Raw genomic sequence first — 22,929 nt, 5'->3', positions numbered from 1 at the left:
GTTAATGCAACAGTTTTGGATCACAAGAAGATGTTACTGATTTTGTATTTGGTAAAGGAAACGTGCTTGGCCTCAAGACAGAAGGCCCTTCCCAATGGAGATTGAGATAATGGACAGGGAATCTGAAGAATAGGCTTAATTTACTCACTGAACAGGACACCATGCTAAAATATTTGTCTTTCATTGCTAGGGGCCATGAAACCCAACAGATTCATTAAACAGACCTAATTAAAAACAATGTTACTAATCAATGTCCTTACTTTATGTGTATCCTCACAGATAATCTAGATTGGAGCGGGAATAAATTGGTGGTGCCCGTCGTCAAAAGCTAAAATGATCACGAGACGAAGAGGTCGTTCAGACAACACCGATGTGGAGGTGCACATCTCAAATTGTCCTTTTGAAATTGAAGTCACTGACTTTGTTGAAACGATACATTTTATAACGAGTCCCTACGAAGAAATTAGCTCAGAGAATGGAGATAGTATAGTTGGATTAGAGTGTCGTGTATTAGGATTATGCCTTTGTTAAATGTTTTTCATGAAGAAATGGAATGTTGTTTATGTTAGGTCAAATGTGGCGTTTGTGGGGTGACGCCCCAGGGGAGACGGGTGATTGGACAGCAGAGGGAGCCACCCATCTTTTTGCATTGTTTATAAGTAGGGGCTAGACAAAGAGAGGCCAGAGCGGCCATTGCAATCTGAGGCGTCGCTCTCTGGGTGGGCATGTCACCTGTAACTTATGCTGAAAGCTTGTGATATGAATAAACCTTATGATCAAAGTTCAGTATGAGCGGACTCCTTTGTTTATCAGCAATAATTGCCAGCATTCACCCGATACGACAAATGGCGCCCAACGTGGGGCTGGTCTGCAAATCTTCTTTGTTGCATTCGTTGCCGCCAAGCTAACTCGTTTTGAAGTCATGGCCAGACAAGGGTGAGTTTTCCTCACAGCTTTGGAAGTTGTTAGTTTGGATGCTATGTGATTGTACACTGGAGGGATGTACCATTAGGACCGAAATGTGCCTCGTGTGGCGTTATTGCTGATAACTGGGGGTCTGGCTTATCATTATAAAAAATGTAAAACAGCGCAAAAGTGGGTAGAGCCTATAAATTGTTTATAGAGATGTGTTGCTTGAATAGTAAGTCAAGAACAATCGGGGCCAAGATATGTATACAAGTTAGGACATTGCAGGATTTGATAAGCCCTCGGAACGAACGAGGCGACCCCAGAAGGGTGGGCCATAAAATCCTGGTAACGCGTTAGGGGTTTCAGGTCAGTCAGTCCTGGACTGGAGTTTGGTTGTAGATTTAGTGGGGGTTGCTTGCCCATCTTCTATCCGACGGGATATCTGCTTGGGGGGGACCGCTCATAAAATATCCAGAACTCACGGCAGCCTAAAGTTAGGAAAAAGGAAAAAGTAATTAAAGGCGCAATGTCAGGTGCATTGTTTTTATGCTACATGGTGCATACAGGCTAAGGCTAAATGCTAAGGCTAAATGCTAATATGCTGCATGCTAACATGTGACCGTGGAGGTCCACTGCGTTGGGATAAAGCCTCTTAAATTATGTTTGTCTGTGTAATTCAGGTTCTATGTTTTGTGAGCGCTGTTAAATGTTGTTGACTATGAGGGGAAAACGGAGGCACAGCAGGACTGTTAACCGTCTATTTGGGGTTGGGGAGAGATCTAAGAATCTCCCTTCCACGGTGAAAAAGTATTTTTGAATGTATCGCGCATGCGTGGGATTTTACTAAACCTACAACATGGGATTGTGGGTAAATGGGTCATATTTCTGTTACGCTGCAGGGGGAGACAGAGAAATAGCCACAGACAAGAGAGATTTGGACACTAATCTTCTAATCGTTAAACGGCTGGTGTTTGAAAATGAAACTATTTGTTGAGATGTAGTGAATTTATAAATTAGATATATGTTGACGAATTATAATAAATTAAATTAAAAGACGATTAAAATAAATAAAAAATTAAATTAAAATGTTTTTGAGCGATCTATTTAGTCCTGAATTAAGTCTTAAAGCGAATGTGAGTGGGGGAATATTGAATATGGTTGAAGTAACTCAGTATTGCATTAACTACTAAAATCTTTTCCTGTGTCTCTGTTTTTGTCATATGAGAGGAACAATGGAGAGAGAAAGAGAGGGGGTCACGTACACGTCACGTGACGCGACAGAGGATCAAGTCAAAAAGGGTTTGGTACTGGTCTGGTTACAAAATCTTCCCCTACAGGATATCTGAAGTTATGACAATTTCACAGAGGCTTGGCAACAGACTGATCATTTGAATAACATTTGCATTTGGGAGGCTCTGTGCATCACTGGGGTTAATTACAGTTGTGTTGGGAATCAAGGACTGACATTATTCTGTAAAATTTAAATAATTAGGTGCTTATAGAGCAAGGGGGTTTATGGGAATTGTAGTGTTGTAAGGTTAGAAGGCTTTGTTTTTGGGATTGCTTTGAAGTTGACTAACTTACATTTACTTTCCTGATGGCTTGTGGTAAGATAACCACCACTAATATTAGAACATATAAATTGGTAAGATATGATATAGAAATAAAAATTGGTTTTAATTATTCATAATTTTTAATTGATTTTTTAATTGATTTTTTATTTTAATTAGAAATGGTTTTTGAATAGAAATTTTAATTGAATTTTTTCATATTCATATTTTTATTGATTTTTTGTTGTTGTTTAGTTTATATTAATAATTAAAGGGGGGAAGCCATAGGCTATATAGTCTAAAATAAAATAATTCACAATAAAGGAATATAAAAGGGTAGTTATAATGGGGAAAAAGGACAGCAAGGCTATGAAGGGGATTACACCGGTTGATATAGTACAAAATAGTAATCCTTTAACTAAAGTATTGCTAGGTTATCCGGCAAATGAAACAAAAGTTGCCCTTCATTCTCAAACAAAAACTGATAAAAGATGCCAGCGATAAGATAAACAACGGTATAGAGAAGGCGACAGAAAAACTAATGGCAGAAGTTAGTACACCTTTCTCACATACGGATTCAGCAAAAAGACACCCACCTTACGAGAAGGAAGTAGAGCTTAGGGATGTTTATCCTCAGCTTCCAGTGATCATCCAGCAGGGTGATTATTGCATCGGAGAGGAAGATGAACGAATAATAGATAGAGGACAAGCAGAAACGACCAGAAAGATGAATCCAAAACTCCAGAAGGAAGAAAATGAGATGTCTGGAAGAGAAGAGTGAGGTTAAGGAAGATGGAACTTGATGAAGATGAAGATCAGAGTGATTGAGAAGAGATCATGGGTGGATATGACTCTGTGATCAGAAGGAAGTTGGCAAGAGAGGAAAGAAGGATACTAGAGATTTGATCTCTGATGGAAGTTGAAGGAAGAAGGATACAAGAGATTCGAGTTCAGATGAAGACAGCGATAAAGAGGAGACTAAAGGTGCTGTGTATTCAAAAGGAGGTTGTCCTACAAGGACTGGCACAGAAGAAATAGAAGGAGATATAGACCGATGCTTATCATGCCTGGATAAAGCGACTAGTTTAGAAGAAGTAACACAACTGGATGAACAACTCAAGAAGAGCAGATACAGAAGGAGAAACTGCGGAGAAAAGGATCCCAAGAATTGGAGGAGAAGAATACATTGAGGCCAAGAAGCTGAAGAAAAGTAAGAAGATGATGGAAGATGATATTTAGAGGACAGAACTTAGAATATAAGCTGTGGAAGAATCCGGATATGTCAACAGCAAGAAAGAACAGGACCAAGAAACTCTCAGAAAACTCAATCATACAACTGGTGGAGAAGAGAAGCTTTGGTTATGAAGAATCAGAGTGAACCAAATCAACAATCACTGTTACAGCTTCAACTGAACAATATCAAAGGCAATTGTACCAGCCACCAAGGGGGGTACCAGGTGTTCCATATCCACAGACAGTTTCTGGACAGACACAGAATTGGAGAGGAAGAGGACGAGAAGGCTTAGAAGGAGGAGGAAGATTTCAGCTACACTTCCAGCAATCTCCAGAAGACTGTTATAATTATGGACAGGGTGGTCACTTTACCTGTGAGTGCAATGGGCAAGGAGGAAACAACAGAGAACATTTTTAAGGAAGATACAGGGGCAGTCAAGATCACCTGTTCTCCAGGTGAACCCTAAGGATTCTAGAGTGCCTAGAAGGTACGAAGGGGGGTGTCAGCTGATAACATCGATTAGAGAAGAAGAGAAAATATCTAACAATTGAAGTAAAAACAGAGGACTATGAGAAATAATGGTGAATAGGGGAAAAACTTATTTGTGTTCAGCCTAAAGAGGTTAAACATCTCACTATGTAAAATTAACTAATTAGGATAGGGATTTGAGGTAGTAAAACAGCTAATTACTCTTAAGGAACCAATTGAGCTCTGCTATAAAAATCAAAGAGAAATTAAAATAGACATACTAATATTAGAACATATACCTATTGCAGTGTTGGGAAGAGATGCATTGTTTAAATTGAATTGTACAATAAGATGTACACTAGACGACTGTCTGGTAGAGGATTTAAAAAAAGTAGGGTTTTTGGGAATCATATTTGCTTAAAAAGATAATATCATAGGAAGGATGATAATCTATTAGACTGCCTATTAGACAATCTGTCTGAAAAATAAAGTTAAAAGGGGTGACTGTTATTCTGGGTTACATTCTTACACCAAGAGATTTCAGGCTAGGCTAAAGGGTGTTTAGTCGTTTGCCAAGTCTGTGTGTAAAGAAGTCAGAAGCAAGTGGGGACTTCCCAATCACCTATTCTAAAAATTTGGTGGTAAAGGGATTTTGTGAATAAATCAGTGGAAAAGGTTTTTAAAGGTTAGGAGAAAAGATTAGATTAAAATAAGTTAGGAGAACTAGGTTGAAGGGACTCTAAGACAGTAAGCTAAGTTTCAAAGTTAGTAGTAAGAGAGAGAACAGTGGTGAAGGAAATTTTAGAGTTTAGTGGGAAGATATGGTAGGAGTTTAGATCTGTTAGGAGCAGATGCATTGAGAAAGTATGTGTTGCTGAATGATAAGAGAAGATTGAGGGTGATTGAGTATCTATATTTACAGTTCCCAGCAGGGAGATCAAGGTAATTATAGGTGTATTTTTTATAATCAAAAGTTTGAAAGTCAGGGATTAGAGGTAGGACTTGAGAGTTGGAAAAAGGGACACTAGTGGTGATAGATGGAAGTACAAGCAAAGAGTTCAAAGCTTTGGGGAAACTAGATGAAATAACTGTCACGCCCTGGCTCTGGGGACTCTAGTATGTTGAGCCAGGGTGTGAGTTTTCATTTGTTTATGTTCTAGTTGTTGTAATTCTATGTTGGCCAGGGTGGCTCCCAATCAGAGACGGCTGTAGCTCGTTGTCTCTGATTGGGAGTCATACTTAGGTAGCCGTTAGGCATTCATTATTTGTGGTTTCTTGTTCCGTGTTGGTTTGTTTATGTAACCAGGGACGTCACGTTTCGTTTTGTTGTTTTGATCGTGGGATCATTCTAATAAATAAAATGTTCGCATTCAACGCTGCGCCTTGGTCCTCCTCTATGAATGACGATCGTGACAATAACAATAAGGACATCAACACTTCAGTATATTAAAACAACAGTGAGAAGCAATTTAACTCTTTCAACATTGATAGTTATTAAAGCCATAAATATATCGCATTTGATTATAAGGGAACCAATAGCTCCAGTACCAATTTTAGGGGGAAAAATACTTATTAGGGTTAGGATGGGGACGTTCCTCCCACATGGAGAGATAATTATGGAGAAGAAGTATTGTTATCAGGACCAGGAGTAGAAGCTGTTGCACCTAATCAAAGGAGGTATAGTTTGTACAACAATATGAAGTGGAAGAGGGTTATGAGTGATTGTTCATTTATTTTGCGTAATGTTACAGAGAAAGATCAGGGAGAATATATGTGTACTTATCTAGTGCAAGCATTAAAATTTGTTCCGGTTAAGAATTATTGGTTAAAAGGCTATGTAATTCGTAAAGTAACGATTATAATGGAAGAGTTGAGGTCTGTTGAAGCTTCCACAGTCACCGAGGGAGTTCAGGAGGAGTAGATTACAGTAGTCACTCCAACAGTAAATAATGCACATAGGATATCGGTAGCTTTCCCACTAGAAATAATTAAGGTTAATACATCAACTAAATCAACTACTTTAATGGTAACTTTGGAAAGGGATTAATGATACGACGGCGGTAACAGATGTAGGAAGTATGACACAGACACAAACAACAACTTAGTAAGGATAGGGTTAAAAAAGGAAAGCAGATAGTGGTAGAGAGAATATAGATTCATCTGAAATAGTGAAGGATACTATCATGGAGGTACAGGATGAGGTCTTTGATTTTAATGACAGACAAGGAGAGGTATCTGATCAGTACCGCTCGTTAGGGAAGAGAGAAACTAAATGGATGGGTTTGATTCTTCTGTTGTGAAAAATTAAAGATAGCAGGTAGGAATCTTTGGTTCCAGCAGCTCATTCTGTAAGATCAGTGAGGAATGTTGAGGGTCTATGTCTGTTGAGAATTCCAGCCAAACATTTTAGAGACGGTCGTTCGACCTCTATCAAGTATGTGTCAATCTTATGCTTTGTCATGACTGGTGTATCAGCAACAACAATCAGTAACAGATAAAATAATGTCGTTGTCAGAACATTTGTTTAAGCCTAGGTTTTAGATGTTCTTGGTTAAATGAATTACCCTATGGGAATTTGTTAGATGGGAAGTAAAATCAGGTAACAGCGAATCCTGAAGTATTGGAGGTGAAACCATTGAGGGCTAAAAGTTGTTTTTGTTCTAATAAAACATATGATGTAAGGGGTATGTTTATGGGAATATCAGATTGTGATGTTATATGATAACTTTGGATATGCATGACCTTAAGGGTAGTAATGAGAAATATGTTACTTTTTATGTTCCAGTTAGTAAGAAGAGCAGGACTTTGAGGGTTAAAAGATTAGCTTTTGCCTGACAATGTGACTATTGGGAATTTTAGAGATATTTTGAGGGTTTATGGTGATAAAGCATATATATTCTTACCCTATGGATGGATAGGATGTTGTTACATGTCAACGTTGAAGCTTCCATATGAGGTTTCTACCATTAAAAGAGGGGTACCACCGGACACAGATAAATCTAGGGTTGGAAATAGGATGAAAAAGACATGGAGACATGTCATAGTCTTCAAGCCTATCATTGAAGGATGAGTCCAAGAGAGAGGGGGGGACTTTTTCCATGGTATGGTGTAACATTTGGGAAGATCATATTGATAATATTAGTTATACTTTGAGTCCAGATAGTTCAGATATTATCACTAGGGTTATATATGCATTGAAGAATATAAGGGATGCATTTGGTAGATCTGAAGGAGCTGGATGGTCAGCGAAGACTTGGTTGCAAGATCAGTTAGGCCAGTAGGAGCAGTGATGGATTACATTTTAATAGCAGTTTTGATAGCACTGTGTGTGATGTTTGTAATTTGTTACTGACCTTTGAGAAAGCTATGATATTGAGATAGGTTGGAGAGTGATGCCTGGAGACAACACTCAGATGCCGTTGTTGACTGTTCCTGATCTGGATGAAGATGGACAAGGGGGTCTGGATGGAGTACTAATGGATAAATATATTTTTTTGAATATTTGATCATTTTTCAATTTTTTTTCAATATTAGTGTGATTTTTAGTATGATTTTATGAATCAAAGGGGGGGAATAGGATAATGTGATTCATACATCATTTATATATCATTTATATATCGATATCATTTATATATCATTTTTATATTCTTAGTTGATATTGATGTTCAATTTGAAAGTGTTGTTTTGCAAAAGATACTGTTTGGTCTTTTCTTTTCTTCCAGAAGCATTTGGGGGAATATGTGGAGATTGAAATACTCAAACAAGGACAATATGAAGGGACAATGTGAAAGGACAATGACTGGAGGAGATGAAACAAAGAGGGTGTGGAAAGATTCCGATTCCATCATCAACAATCCATTGGAAGTCGAGACTACGGGGAGATGAAGTGTAGTGGACTACATTCCAGTGTCTGCAATGAAATATAGACATATTTCATGTGTAATACATAATTTGTGTCATACTCTTACGTATAAATTTTTGTAGAATGATATTTGATGTTATTGGATACATGTGGGGATCTTAGATGTTTTTGTTTATTTCGTTGATGCTTAGGGACAGGGAGTCTAGGCAGGGAGAGGTCCACTGTAGGGTCCAATGGGTTGACCAGCCTGAGAGTGGACATTTTTTGGATAGGATTTTGTTTGCAGGGGCTTACATGTGTATTTAATTACATCATAGTTTCAAACGCATTTACATTGTTTATGAGTTTATCGGGAGTACCTAGGTGGTTGCCTGGGGCAGAGGGACCGTGAGAGAATTTTACTGTCTTGATTGATGGATGGATTTGGAACGAAGGTTGCCGGACAGTTTTTCGCTCTCACACTCCATAAAGATTTGTTCATAGTTCATAGTAATGTATTCACACTTCATAAACAATTATTCATATTTCATAGAAAGGTATTTACACTCTAGAGGATAATGTTTTTTGGTTTAATGTTAAAGATACTCAATAAGATAAATTGTTACTGGTCATAATCCTATTCTGTTTGTTTTCGAGACTTTTAGTTAGTCTCGAAGGGGGGAAATGTCGTGTATTAGGATTATGCCTTTGTTAAATGTTTTTCATGAAGAAATGGAATGTTGTTTATGTTAGGTCAAATGTGGCGTTTGTGGGGTGACGCCCCAGGGGAGACGGGTGATTGGACAGCAGAGGGAGCCACCCATCTTTTTGCATTGTTTATAAGTAGGGGCTAGACAAAGAGAGGCCAGAGCGGCCATTGCAATCTGAGGCGTCGCTCTCCGGGTGGGCATGTCACCTGTAACTTATGCTGAAAGCTTGTGATATGAATAAACCTTATGATCAAAGTTCAGTATGAGCGGACTCCTTTGTTTATCAGCAATAATTGCCAGCATTCACCCGATACGACAAGAGCTTGATGATTTATTTGGAATCGACAAGTTAAACTGGACATTTGAGAAGGATGCAGTCTCCCCTCTTTTCGACATTAGATTGACCGAATTAGGTGTGGGTGACACAACAGATCAAGATTATGGAATCGGCGCGTCCAGGACGCCATCGCCAGGAGTGTCTGCTGTTCAGAAAAGGAAGTGGCGAGATCACCCGGGCGCATGATCAACAAGAACGCCATCGCTGCGCAAATGAATAGTCTGAAAAAGAAGGAATACGTCAACGGACTGGAGAATAAAGTCGGGTCTCTGTTGTCAGAAAACCACGTCCTTAAACAGGTAAACGTCCAATTGAATAAGAGGTTGGAAGATGAGATGAGGTACCTGAGAGCAGTGTTGGCCAACGAGAGTATGTTAGCCCAGCTGTTGTCAAGGCTGAGCTGGGTGAACGGCATGAAATTATCTTCCACGATTATGCCTTGCCCAGCAAACATGTGAAGATGGAGAAGGAGACCTCTGGTGACGTCTGTCTGCACGTGGACAAGAACCACGTCTCAGTGGAGTTCTGCACGAAGTGTGCAGAGAGTGCAAGCGCATCATTCAAAATGTAGGGTCAAGTACGTTTATCTGTTTTCAGATGTTGAGACTGAACCTGATTTAACTTCAGAGTAAAATATATCAAGGGAATTTATGAACACTTAAAACTGTTTTGAGATCATTACTTAAGAAGTGTTGAATTAGCATGTGTGAAAATGTTTATGAAACCAATGATATAAGAACATGTTACTCGTTAAACCTTGTTGCCAGTTTTCTTCTAGGTGGTGATTGTTCTACCATGCTGGATGACTGGGTTACAGAACGTCCCTGTCTGCTTGGCTCCATGGTAAGGATCTCTTAACAAGAAAAGCTGATGATTTGATACATTCTCAGATGTTTTTCAAGGTTATTTCAAGTTTTCATTGTCTTAGCCTTCACCAGAGGCTTTTAAAGTAACTTTAGGTTTACACTGGAACATATGTTTCTCTTTTAGTTTGAGTTGAGTAATTACTTCAATTTGTTACTTCAATTTATATTCAACTTTTCTTTTATTAAGCTCTATGCATAAATAATTTAACCTGTAAATATACATCTAACTGATTTCACTCCCAAATATAAAGAAATGGGGAGCTTGTTGAATTTAGCAGTCAAGTTTTATTGGGGGGAGAAAAAAAGAGATTGATGTTTCACAAATAGTTTTATAGTATAAGATTATTAGTTCATATTGGCTCTCAAACAGAATTGGAGGGGGAAAACAACAAATATAGTTGGTTACCATGGCTTGGTTAGAAATGGTCTCTTTGTGAAACATCACTATTCTGCTGAAGGATGTTTTTATTTACCGCCCCTATTTTTCTTTATTGCTAAAGTGGATTCCGCTGTCGGGGAAGCTGAAGAGGCGGAACCTGCTGCTGCCAACTTGGCCTGGTATTTTTTTTAAGGTAGTATAACAAATAGTGTAAGTGACTGGCTTTTACCAGTATCCCACCACACCTTTGGAAAAAGTAGTGAATATATTGTGGATGACAAGTGTTCCACTACCTATTGCATTGACAATATCAGCGGTCATATAATGGTTTCTTCACAAGTTTAACTTGACTTGTGTTGACACTTTTGAATGTAACCCAGTTGTAAAAAAAACAACGTATTATTGATGTGGTAATCCTGATAGAAATAGATTTCACCAATTTTGTATAAACTGAGTCAGTCTGTCTTGAAGAATTATGTATAATACAATATTTTGTGCCAGGAAACATGTCCCAAACACATTTTTTTTCATTTTTTTCTAAACGAGATAACAATGTTTCAGGAACATGGGTATGATAAAGTGATTGACAATAAATCTTATTTTCATTATACGCGTTTCAGTTATGTATTTTGTCTTGAATGTTGCTGTATGTAATTGATATTAACCTCTTTTGCTCTTTTTCAAACAGCAAGCTTTTTCTGCAGACAAAGATCTATCAATTCCTCAACAAAATTGAAAAAAATGTGGTAATGGTTCCCAAACACGTGAGGCTTAATTTGAGTGGAGAGCTCAAAGCATACTCTACTAGTCTGATGTACTTGTTTTTAACATAATGCTGCTGCATTTAGTTTTAAAGTAATATTTCACTCTTAAATTGGCTTCAGGTGTTTTCAGACCTCAATTCGTCTGACTGAATAAGTTAATGTCCAGCTATATGCCTGAATCACAAATTAATAGAAAAGACAGGTGCTGTTCAAAATGATAATTTTAAGTCATTTTGGATAGTACTTATCTTTCCCATTAATTTGGGGTTGAGGCATATAATAGGATTTACACACCTGGTAGCGTAGGCCATTGACTCTTTTTGACAGACCACTTCTGAGGTCTGAATGTCTAACAAATAATGTATGTAAGGAAGTGTCACTCATACGTTTGTCGAGTTGGATGGCATGGCAGTGATTTTATATTTAATGTGAAGAATCCACAAGGCGTTACTTGGCATTTTGCATCTGAAAAATAAATTGTTAGCTAAATACACACATTTTTACTTTGTTAAAGGTACAATCCTTAATTTGTTTTTCAGCCAAATGGCAGACCCAAATACTTGGTTTGCTATAAAGCTGAAGGATGGGTTGGAGAAATGTTATGTAACCACCTTCAAATGCATAGATGAAGCTATGCATTAAAGGACTGACAGTACATGAGATCAAAATCATAGTTTTAAACTTATATTTTGAAGCTATACATTGTTTGTTTACAAATACTTTGTTTAAAACAACCTTTATATTTTGGGCAACAGTTGTACTAAGCTCATTGGGCATTATAAGTTATATTCTTCCAAGAATCTGTGTATATATTGATATGCGGTGAGTGCCCAAAAATCACAGGTCATAACAGTGGCAAGCAAGGCTACTTATTTGGGCATGCAAACTAAACAGTTTTCTAATGAAAACTATGGAATATTTAGCCAGAGAAGCATATATGGTGTAAATGTATGTTTATTAACACTATAGCTTCAAAATATCCTTAAAACTATCATGTTCACGTGGACAGTCACTACATGCATCCATAGCTCCTATGAATTTTCAGTGGGTACATTTCTCCAGCCTTGTGATCCCGCAGCTTTGTTGCAAACGAAGTGGTGGGGCTGCTGTTGACTGAAAAATGTATTGTGCCTTTAAAGGATACGTTTGGTATTTAAGACCTAAGAGTTAAATGGTTTCTCACACTGAAAGTAAGTGCAATGTGCAATTTGGGTTTCTTTAATACAGCCACATCAAACTCTAGCCACTGCTAACCAAAAATCAATGGGGGTGATGGTGGTTACTGTCCAATGTTGAAAATGTCACGGTCAAATCAACTGAAATCGATTCAGTAACCACGTTTCCATCCAGTTTTTATGTGATTGTGTGGTAGACTTTTAGTATGCACTAGCTGTCTATAACATGTACTATAATTGAAGGCTGTTGTCATTTGCACAAACATTTTCCAAAAAATAATGTATTCTACACTGGTGAAATTGAGAATTCATTAATTTGATATAGCCCAACTAACTTAAATCAAAACTATCCTCAGCCAATATTTAGATTGGCTGGTTGACCTGCTAGTAAATGTCCATTATACATTTTGATATCAGTATACATTTACATTTACATTTTAGTCATTTAGCAGACGCTCTTATCCAGAGCGACTTACAGTTAAGCACATACATTATTCTATCGAACCCACAACCCTGGCGTTGCAAACGCCATGCTCTACCAACTGAGCTACAAAGCAAATGTTGCTCATCAAGTGTCTTACTTGACATTTGACAACTAAATGTTATGCTATTTTGACTGTTTTAAAATCCAAATTTGATCATTTTTGCATTGTTTATCAGTTGCATTACCTTAGGATATGGCACTTTCAAACCTTTTCCCATGTCGGGCCACTCAAAAATAATGATTCCACACCTGATGGTCTTATGCACATAGGGTATGTTGAATGCTTTTTTTGAGAACCTTTGTGTTAAAATAACATCCAATTTTAGGACCCAATATCAGTTTATGGGCATTTAAAACACAGCTATGAGGTAGACTTAGGCTGAGATTTATACAGAGAAACAACCATTGCATTGCGATCCTGATTCAGAGGTGTAACTTACTATCACTAAAATTGCCATTGGCTCATGCATCACAAATTCATTTCAAAATACCTTTGATTCCAAATGTGCGATATGCCAAGTTAATAATAATAATAAGCCATTTAGCAGACGCTTTTATCCAAAGCGACTTACAGTCATGTGTGCATACATTTTTACGTATGGGTGGTCCCGGGGCTCGAACCCACTACCCTGGCGTTACAAGCGCCATGCTCTACCAATTGAGCTACAGAGGACATTCAAAATGCAGAACTGTTGTACAACCTGATAATCACTTAATGCACGCTTTAATTTCCATTAGGATTAAGGTCTAACACAAATGTACAGTGCCTTAAAGTATTAATACCCCTTAATCCACATTTTGTTGAGTTAAAGCCTGAATTAAAAATTGATTAAATTGAATTCTCACTATCTACACAAAATACCCATTAATGACAAAGTGAAAACATGTTTTTAGAAATGTTTGCTAATATATTGAAAATGAAACACAGAACTCTCAGTTACATAAGTATTCACACCCCTGAGTCAATACTTTGTAGAAGCACCTTTGGCAGCGATTACAGCTCTGAGTCTTTCTGGGTACAGTGAGGGGAAAAAAGTATTTGATCCCCTGCTGATTTTGTACGTTTGCCCACTGACAAAGAAATATAATTTAATGGTAGGTTTATTTGAACAGTGAGAGACAGAATAACAACAAACAAATCCAGAAAAACGAATGTCAAAAATGATAAATTGATTTGCATTTTAATGAGGGAAATAAGTATTTGACCCCCTCTCAATCAGAAAGATTTCTGGCTCCCAGGTGTCTTCTATACAGGTAACGAGCTGAGATTAGGAGCACACTCTTAAAGGGAGTGCGCCTAATCTCAGTTTGTTACCTGTATAAAAGACACCTGTCCACAGAAGCAATCAATCAATCAGTTTCCAAACTCTCCACCATGGCCAAGACCAAAGAGCTCTCCAAGGATGTCAGGGACAAGATTGTAGACCTACACAAGGCTGGAATGGGCTACAAGACCATCGCCAAGCAGCTTGGTGAGAAGGTGACAACAGTTGGTGCGATTATTTGCAAATGGAAGAAACACAAAATAACTGTCAATCTCCCTCGGCCTGGGGCTCCATGCAAGTTCTCATCTTGTGGAGTTGCAATGATCATGAGAACGGTGAGGAATCAGCCCAGAACTACACGGGAGGATCTTGTCAATGATCTCAAGGCAGCTGGGACCATAGTCACCAAGAAAACAATTGGTAACAAACTACGCCGTGAAGGACTGAAATCTTGCAGCGCCCGCAAGGTCCCCCTGCTCAAGAAAGCACATATACAGGGCCGTCTGAAGTTTGCCAATGAACATCTGAATGATTCAGAGGAGAACTGGGTGAAAGTGTTGTGGTCAGATGAGACCAAAATGGAGCTCTTTGGCATCAACTCAACTCGCCGTGTTTGGAGGAGGAGGAATGCTGCCTATGACCCCAAGAACACCATCCCCACCGTCAAACACGGAGGTGGAAACATTGTGCTTTGGGGTTGTCTTTCTGCAAAGGGGACAGGACAACTTCACCGCATCAAAGGGACGATGGACGGGGCCATGTACCGTCAAATCTTGGGTGAGAACCTCCTTCCCTCAGCCAGGGCATTGAAAATGGGTTGTGGATGGGTATTCCAGCATGACCATGACCCAAAACACACGGCCAAGGCAACAAAGGAGTGGCTCAAGAAGAAGCACATTAAGGTCCTGGAGTGGCCTAGCCAGTCTCCAGACCTTAATCCCATAGAAAATCTGTGGAGGGAGCTGAAGGTTCGAGTTGCCAAACGTCAGCCTTGAAACCTTAATGACTTGGAGAAGATCTGCAAAGAGGAGTGGAACAAAATCCCTCCTGAGATGTGTGCAAACCTGGTGGCCAACTACAAGAAAAGTGATTGCCAACAAGGGTTTTGCCACCAAGTACTAAGTCATGTTTTGCAGAGGGGTCAAATACTTATTTCCCTCATTAAAATGCAAATCAATTTATAACATTTTTTACATGCGTTTTTCTGGATTTTTGTTGTTGTTATTCTGTCTCTCACTGTTCAAATAAACCTACCATTAAAATTATAGACTGATCATGTCTTTGTCAGTGGGCAAACGTACAAAATCAGCAGGGGATCAAATACTTTTTTCCCTCACTGTATGTCTCGAAGAGCTTTCCACACCTGGATTGTGCAACATTTGCCCATTTTATAATTGTTTTAATTCTTCAAGTGCTGTCAAATTGGTTGTTGATCATTGCTAGACAACCATTTTCAGGTTTTGCCATTAGATTAAAGTAGATTTAAGTCAAAACTAACTCAGTCACTCAGGAACATTCAATGTCTTCTTGGTAATCAACTCGTGTAGATTTGGCCTTGGGTTTAGGTTATTGTCCTCCTGAAATGTGAATTCATCTCCCAGTGTCTGGTGGAAAGCAGATTGAACCAAGTTTTTCTCTAGCATTTTGTCTGTGCTTAGCTCCATTCCGTTAATTTTTTTTATCCTGGAAAAACTCTGCAGTCCATAACAATTACAAGCATACCCATAACACGATGCAGCCACCACTATGCTTAAATATGGAGAGTGGTACTAAGTTATGTGTTGTATTGGATTTGCCCCAAACATAACACTGTATATTTTTATTCTGTACAGGCTTCCTCCTTTTCACTCTGTCACTCACATTAGTATTGTGGAGGAACTACAATGTTGTTGATCCATCCTCAGTTTTCTCCGATCACAGCCATTAAACTCTGTAACTGTTTTAAAGTCACCTTTGGCCTCATGGTGAAATCCCTGAGTGGTTTCCTTCCTCTCCGGCAACTGAGTTAGGAAGGACGCCTGTGTCTTTGTAGTGACTGGGTGTATTGACACATCATCCAAAGTGTAATTAATAACTTCACCATGCTCAAATGGATATTCAGTGTCTTTATTTTTACCCTTCAAGGCATTGGAAACCTCCCTAGTCTGTGGTTGAATCTGTTTGAAATTCACTGCTCGACTGAGGGACCTTACAGATACAGTGCCTTCGGAAAGTATTCAGACCCATTGACTTTTTCCACATTTTGTTACGTTAGAGCCTTATTCTAAAATAGATTTTTTTAAATCCTCAATCTACACACAATACCCCATAATGACAAAGCGAAAACATGTTTGTAGAAATGTTTGCAAATTTATAAAATACAACTTATTTACAGACCCTTTGCTATGAGACTGGAAATTGAGCTCAGCTGCATCCTGTTTTCATTGATCATCCTTGAGATGTTTCTACAATTTGATTGGAGTCCACCTGTGGTAAATTCAACTGATTGGACATGATTTGGAAAGGCACACACCTGTCTATATAAGGTCCCACAGTTGACAGTGCGTGTCAGAGCAAAAATCAAGCCATGAGGTTGAAGGAATTGTCCGTAGAGCTCCGAGACAGGATTGTGTCGAGGCACAGATCTGGGGAAGGGTACCAAAAAATGTCTGCAGCATTGAAGGTCTCCAAGAACACAGTGGCCTCCATCATTCTTAAATGGAAGAAGTTTGTTTGGAACCACCAAGACTCTTCCTAGAGCTGGCCACCCGGCCAAACTGAGCAATTGGGGGAGAAAGGCCTTGGTCAGGGAGGTGACCAAGAACCCGATGGTCACTCAGAGAGCTCTAGAGTTCCTCTGTGGAGATGGGAGAATCTTCCAGGACAACCATCTCTGCAGCACCCCACCAATCAGGCCTTTATGGTAGAGTGGCCAGATGGATGCAACTCCTCAGTAAAAGGCACATGACGACTCTCAGACCATGAGAAACAAGATTCTCTGGTCTGATGAAACCAAGATTGAACTCTTTGGGCTGAATGTCAAGCGTCACGTCTGGCGGAAACCTGGCACCATCCCTACGGTGAAGCGTGGTGGCAGCATCATGCTGTGGGGATGTTTTTCAGTGGCAGGGAGACTAGTCAGGATCAAGGGAAAGATGAACGAAGCAAAGTACAGAGCGATCCTTGATGAAAACCTGCTCCAGAGCGCTCATGACCTCAGACTGGAGCGAAGGTTCACCTGCCAACAGGACAACGACCCTCAGCACACAGCCAAGACAACGCAGGAGTGGCTTCGGGACAAGTCTCAATGTCCTTGAGTGGCCCAGCCAGAGCTCGGACTTGAACCCAATGGAACATATCTGGAGAGACCTGAAAATAGCTGTGCAGCGATGCTCCCCATCCAACCTGACAGAGCTTGAGAGGATCTACAGAGAAGAATGGGAGAAACTCCCCAAATACAGGTGTGCCAAGCTCGTAGCGTCATACCCAAGACGACTTGAGGCTGTAATCGCTGCCAAAGGTGCTTATACAAAGTACTGAGTAAAGTGTCTGAATACTTTTTTCTTTTTTTTATATACAGTGGGGAGAACAAGTATTTGATACACTGCCGATTTTGCAGGTTTTCCTACTTACAAAGCATTTAGAGGTCTATAATTTTTATCATAGGTACACTTCAACTGTGAGAGACGGAATCTAAAACAGAAATCCAGAAAATCACATTGTATGATTTTAAAGTAATTAATTTGCATTTTATTGCATGACATAAGTATTTGATACATCAGAAAAGTAGAACTTAATATTTGGTACAGAAACCTTTGTTTGCAATTACAGAGATCATACTTTTCCTGTAGGTCTTGACCAGGTTTGCACACACTGCAGCAGGGATGATTTTGGCCCACTCCTCCATACAGACCTTCTCCAGATCCTTCAGGTTTCGGGGCTGTCGCTGGGCAATACGGACTTTCAGCTCCCTCCAAAGATTTTCTATTGGGTTCAGGTCTGGAGACTGGCTAGGCCACTCCAGGACCTTGAGATGCTTCTTACGGAGCCACTCCTTAGTTGCCCTGGCTGTGTGTTTCGGGTCGTTGTCATGCTGGAAGACCCAGCCACGACCCATCTTCAATGCTCTTACTGAGGGAAGGAGGTTGTTGGCCAAGATCTCGCGATACATGGCCCCATCCATCCTCCCCTCAATACGGTGCAGTCGTCCTGTCCCCTTTGCAGAAAAGCATCCCCAAAGAATGATGTTTCCACCTCCATGCTTCACGGTTGGGATGGTGTTCTTGGGGTTGTACTCATCCTTCTTCTTCCTCCAAACACGGCGAGTGGAGTTTAGACCAAAAAGCTATATTTGTGTCTCATCAGACCACATGACCTTCTCCCATTCCTCCTCTGGATCATCCAGATGGTCATTGGTAAACTTCAGACGGGCCTGGACATGCGCTGGCTTGAGCAGGGGGGCCTTGCGTGAGCTGCAGGATTTTAATCCATGACGGCGTAGTGTGTTACTAATGGTTTTATTTGAGACTGTGGTCCCAGCTCTCTTCAGGTCATTGACCAGGTCCTGCCGTGTAGTTCTGGGCTGATCCCTCACCTTCCTCATGATCATTGATGCCCCACTAGGTGAGATCTTTCATGGAGCCCCAGACCGAGGGTGATTGACCGTCATCTTGAACTTCTTCCATTTTCTAATAATTGCGCCAACAGTTGTTGCCTTCTCACCAAGCTGCTTGCCTATTGTCCTGTAGCCCATCCCAGCCTTGTGCAGGTCTACAATTTTATCCCTGATGTCCTTACACAGCTCTCTGGTCTTGGCCATTGTGGAGAGGTTGGAGTCTGTTTGATTGAGTGTGTGGACAGGTATCTTTTATACAGGTAACGAGTTCAAACAGGTTCAGTTAATACAGATAATGAGTGGAGAACAGGAGGGCTTCTTAAAGAAAAACTAACAGGTCTGTGAGAGCCGGAATTCTTACTGGTTGGTAGGTGATCAAATACTTATGTCATGCAATAAAATGCAAATTAATTACTTAAAAATCATACAATGTGATTTTCTGGATTTTTGTTTTAGATTCCGTCTCTCACAGTTGAAATGTACCTATGATAAAAATTACAGACCTCTACATGCTTTGTAAGTAGGAAAACCTGCAAAATCGGCAGTGTATCAAATACTTGTTCTCCCCACTGTATATATTAGCAAAAATGTCTAAACCTGTTTTTGTTGTGTCATTATGGGGTATTGTGTGTGTAGATTGAGGGGAAAACACCAATTGAATCCATTTTAGAATAAGGCTGTAACAAAATGTGGAAAAAGTCAAGGGGTCTGGATACTTTATGAATGCACTGTACATACATACATACATACATACATACACTGGGATTGCTTTAACTTCAGCCGGGTACTAGATTCTAAAGTACTTTAGGCACATTTTACAGGCACATGTTTTAGTATTTAATTATCAATGTTCGAATTGCAAAGAAGGAAGTTAAGCGCAGTGCTGATTCCATTACCTTAGTAGTTAAATCTAATTTCATAATTACAATGCATTGCAGAAATGATTTTGCATCACTTTGACCAAGTAACATGTAGACCATGGAATTAGAACTCTAGACAATATTCAAATCCTAGCTATTGTTATCAGTCCATGTTTTTTGTTATCGTTGCAATGTGAATGCTGCCATCCGCTTGAATTACAATTATGAATGGGCCTCTACTCCTCTGTGATACAGCTGTAAATGACGGCATTGCAAACAGCGGAAAAAATGACAATCTGCAGTATCCCCATGGTTTCGTTTTGCCCTTTGACATTGCATATAAATTTACATTTATTCCAGCGATAGCGTTGATATAATTTAGTCTTATTACATTACGATTATCCAGATAAATGTTTGTCCATGTAATTCAAGGACTCAAGAAAATAAAAATACAGAGCACATTTAGGTTAGTTTGATACCGTTTTAATCCACAAGCTCCTCGCCATTTGATGTGGACAACTGAAGCAACTTCAAGTAGCTGTCAAAGTGTCTGGAGCTTAGGTAGGTGCCAAAGAACACCTGTAGCACTATCACAACACCCATTTTCCTCAGGATTGGTTGGGTAATGTTGATCCAAAAACGGAGGACGTTTCCCTTTTCTGGCATTGGTGTAGTGTTGTACCTGTCAGATAATTAGAATGGCATAATTATGCAAATTCAGTCAGCCAAGCACATTGATTAAACCTTTTTGTGGTTGATACATGCTCAGGGGTTAATTTTACAAGGTACAGATCTAGGATCAGTTTCCCTTCCCCCAATCCTAACCTTAACCAGTGGGGGAAATGCAAAAACTGACCCAAGATCAGTGTCTAGGGGCAACTTCAACCTACTGGAAAGAGTTGCACATACCTGGTTGCAAGGCCTGCATTCACAGGCAAAGCCAACAGAATAGGATATACACCAGCACCAACTGCGCCGACAAGGGCACCTCTTATCAGGACACAGGTTGGACAGTTAAGGTCACCTGAATGAGTTTAAGAATGTCAGATTCAATTCAGAAACAATTAAAATATTGTAGAAAACTTGAATTGCAACTAAAACAACTACACACTCACCAGACAATAATGGTTTAGATACAGCTACATTATACATGGCCACTGTTGTCAAGAATGGTAGGACAGCCATTGGGAGATTTGATGTAAAACGCCCTTGAGTGACATTCAGTGCTCTCCTGTATAAGCTGTTGGCAATCAGTCCTGCAAATGCCCCATTACCTCCCAGGTACATGGGGCCATAGGTGAAGATTTTCCTGTAGAACAACAGTGATATTTCATAGGTTGTTAATGTTATGAGAGCAAAATGCAAAAGGCTGTCAAGGCAATTAACACTCTAGGCATAGACCATAGAAATGGACGACTCATCTTTGTACCTGTGCCATTATAGACGGGTTGGTTGTTTAGCAACAAAACAGACACGTGTTAAACTATGCTTCAGGAAGCTTAGTTTCCCCATCACTACTGCAAGCGATCTGGCCATCCAGAATCACAACAACACACAGACTTCTGCGCCAGAAGCGTGCGCATAGTTTTCGTGAAGTTGTTAGCTGACCCATCTATAGTGTCTGTGACAGCATGGGCAGCACCATTGAAGCTATCTCCATTTTGAATTAGTAAATGCTCTTCTTCAAGATTGGCTGATCCCTCCTGATGAACTGGTTGGATATGACTCCAACAGGGTCACCAGGAGGGTTCAGCCAATGAAGTGGAAGTCCCACCCAGTTGACTACATTAAAATAGTCTATGCCCTCTGTGGCGCTGCCCATGCTAACACAGCATTTTGGCAACTAGAGACCTCTATCATTCTCTATGGCATAGGCCTACAAAAACGTACCTGTCAAGTTCAGGCAACCGTTCGAATTTTTCCGCTATCATTTGAATGATCAGAGCTCTGGGAACTGTGCTGCTGGTGCCTTTTTGTACAACGACATTGCTGGTTTCTGACATCTTCAGCAAGATTCCCTGCAATGCATGACCACATTTTTTAAATAAATGTCACTGTCTACCAATAATGTAGGCTATCATTGACAGGGCTGAGTGAACGTGTATGCAACACGTTCGAGAGTGGTAACTTTACCTAGCCAACATTACATTTTATAAAACCCCGTCCAAGCAGCCTAGTTCAGTGAGCAAAAAATATATATTATTAATCACGATTACACTGGAATAACACCAGTTTATGTATTGCTGTACTGTCAAGTATTGCTTCCTTACCTTGGCGATGTCTCAGCTCTAATGTAGCTATGTGCTGTAAACGTTTAGCTGTTTCAATATTTTCGTCTGTATCATTATTTAGTGGAAGGGCGCAGACATTTTAAACCACGTGCACCAGAGTGAACTCTGAACCTTTCACAACCAATTCTATTGGTCAGTACTCACGAGCCTGGACAAAAAACATCGCCATGCCATTGGATGTAAAGTTTTGTCAATCAAGGTGTAGCTAGTTACAAACCTCTCCGTTGCTAAGCTAAAACGGGTACTGATGATGCAGCTTTCCATTCGGTGGCTGTAGATTTGGGAATAAAAACGTGGTGATGTGACACAGCAGCCAAGGAACAGCAAATAAGAGGACGAGGAAGTTCCAGATATTTCGCAAAGAATATATGAAATGTATAAAATAGACGGGTTATTGCAGAGCCATGCGTTTTACAGCAAGATCAGCCAGGCAGGTATTTTCCTACAGGCGCGTGCGCACTGACATCCAGGAAAGACATCCTCACTGAAATTAGGCTATCATTAACCGAACTCTTTGACAACTTCCAGTTTCACTGTCATGGGGTTCGTTTTAGGGTTCAAGCTGGTTAAACTACAATGATGCATGTGTTTGCGAGCATTGAGTTAATTTCAGTTTGAATGCCTTATGCTACATCAAAGGAAGATGACGGAGAATCACACCAGCTACATAACCTTAGCTAACTGAGTTATTGGATGGAGCCCATCAATTTTATTCGTGGTGGTATGACTTGCAATACATTTTGGCCAGCTAATGTTATCGATTTTGATAGCCATAGATATCTGCACACCTGGTTCGTTTAGCCAACTGGGCCACACCAAATTAATAGATAAAATATTAGGCTATGAAGAATTGCTGCCAGGTAGCCTAATTAAACTTGATATGTTGTTAGTCTACAAATAGGCGGCTACCCCTGCTCATTTCATTATAGCCCATGCTGCAACGTTGTTTCACGCGCTAAAATAGTATTGGTTGCATATTTCACTCTGCGGATTAACGTTACCGCACCTTTAACGTTTCTTTGGACTGCCATTGGTTTAGTTTTTTAAATCCCCAGGTCATTAAATGGGAGCGCCATTGACTCAATGCCAGCATCAAACTGCAAGGGAAGTGATAGAAACTCGGAAAATCTCGCTGGGCCGGGGTTCAAGAAAAGTGAGTAAATTGAGGGAATATACCGACCGACCACTTAGCCTATAGTTAA

The 22,929-nt window shown here is 39.8% G+C and overlaps 1 protein-coding gene and 1 pseudogene across 2 annotated transcripts; one reads left to right on the top strand and one right to left on the bottom strand.

Annotated features, from left to right (window-relative positions):
- The first annotated feature begins 333 nt into the window (after positions 1 to 333).
- LOC311136521 lies at positions 334 to 10,496 on the top strand (annotated as a pseudogene). The gene is made up of 4 exons: positions 334 to 501; positions 9,035 to 9,616; positions 9,817 to 9,892; positions 10,416 to 10,496. The product of its transcript is annotated as an uncharacterized misc_RNA (transcript).
- Positions 10,497 to 19,275: 8,779 nt separating this feature from the next.
- Positions 19,276 to 21,820, bottom strand: LOC311136522 (transmembrane protein 126A-like). The gene is made up of 5 exons (XM_084170685.1): positions 21,707 to 21,820; positions 21,327 to 21,454; positions 20,552 to 20,745; positions 20,346 to 20,460; positions 19,276 to 20,118 (listed from the first exon to the last, which is right to left on the bottom strand). The coding sequence occupies exons 2-5, from the start codon at positions 21,437 to 21,439 to the stop codon at positions 19,920 to 19,922; spliced, it is 621 nt and encodes a 206-aa protein (XP_084026811.1). The 5' UTR covers positions 21,440 to 21,454; positions 21,707 to 21,820; the 3' UTR covers positions 19,276 to 19,919.
- Positions 21,821 to 22,929: the final 1,109 nt, after the last annotated feature.

This window comes from Coregonus lavaretus (assembly GCF_964263955.1).
Source record: "Coregonus lavaretus genome assembly, chromosome: 10".
Lineage (NCBI taxonomy): Eukaryota > Metazoa > Chordata > Actinopteri > Salmoniformes > Salmonidae > Coregonus > Coregonus lavaretus.
Note: the sequence above shows the minus strand (reverse complement) of the source record. Positions and strands in the feature narration are given on the sequence as shown.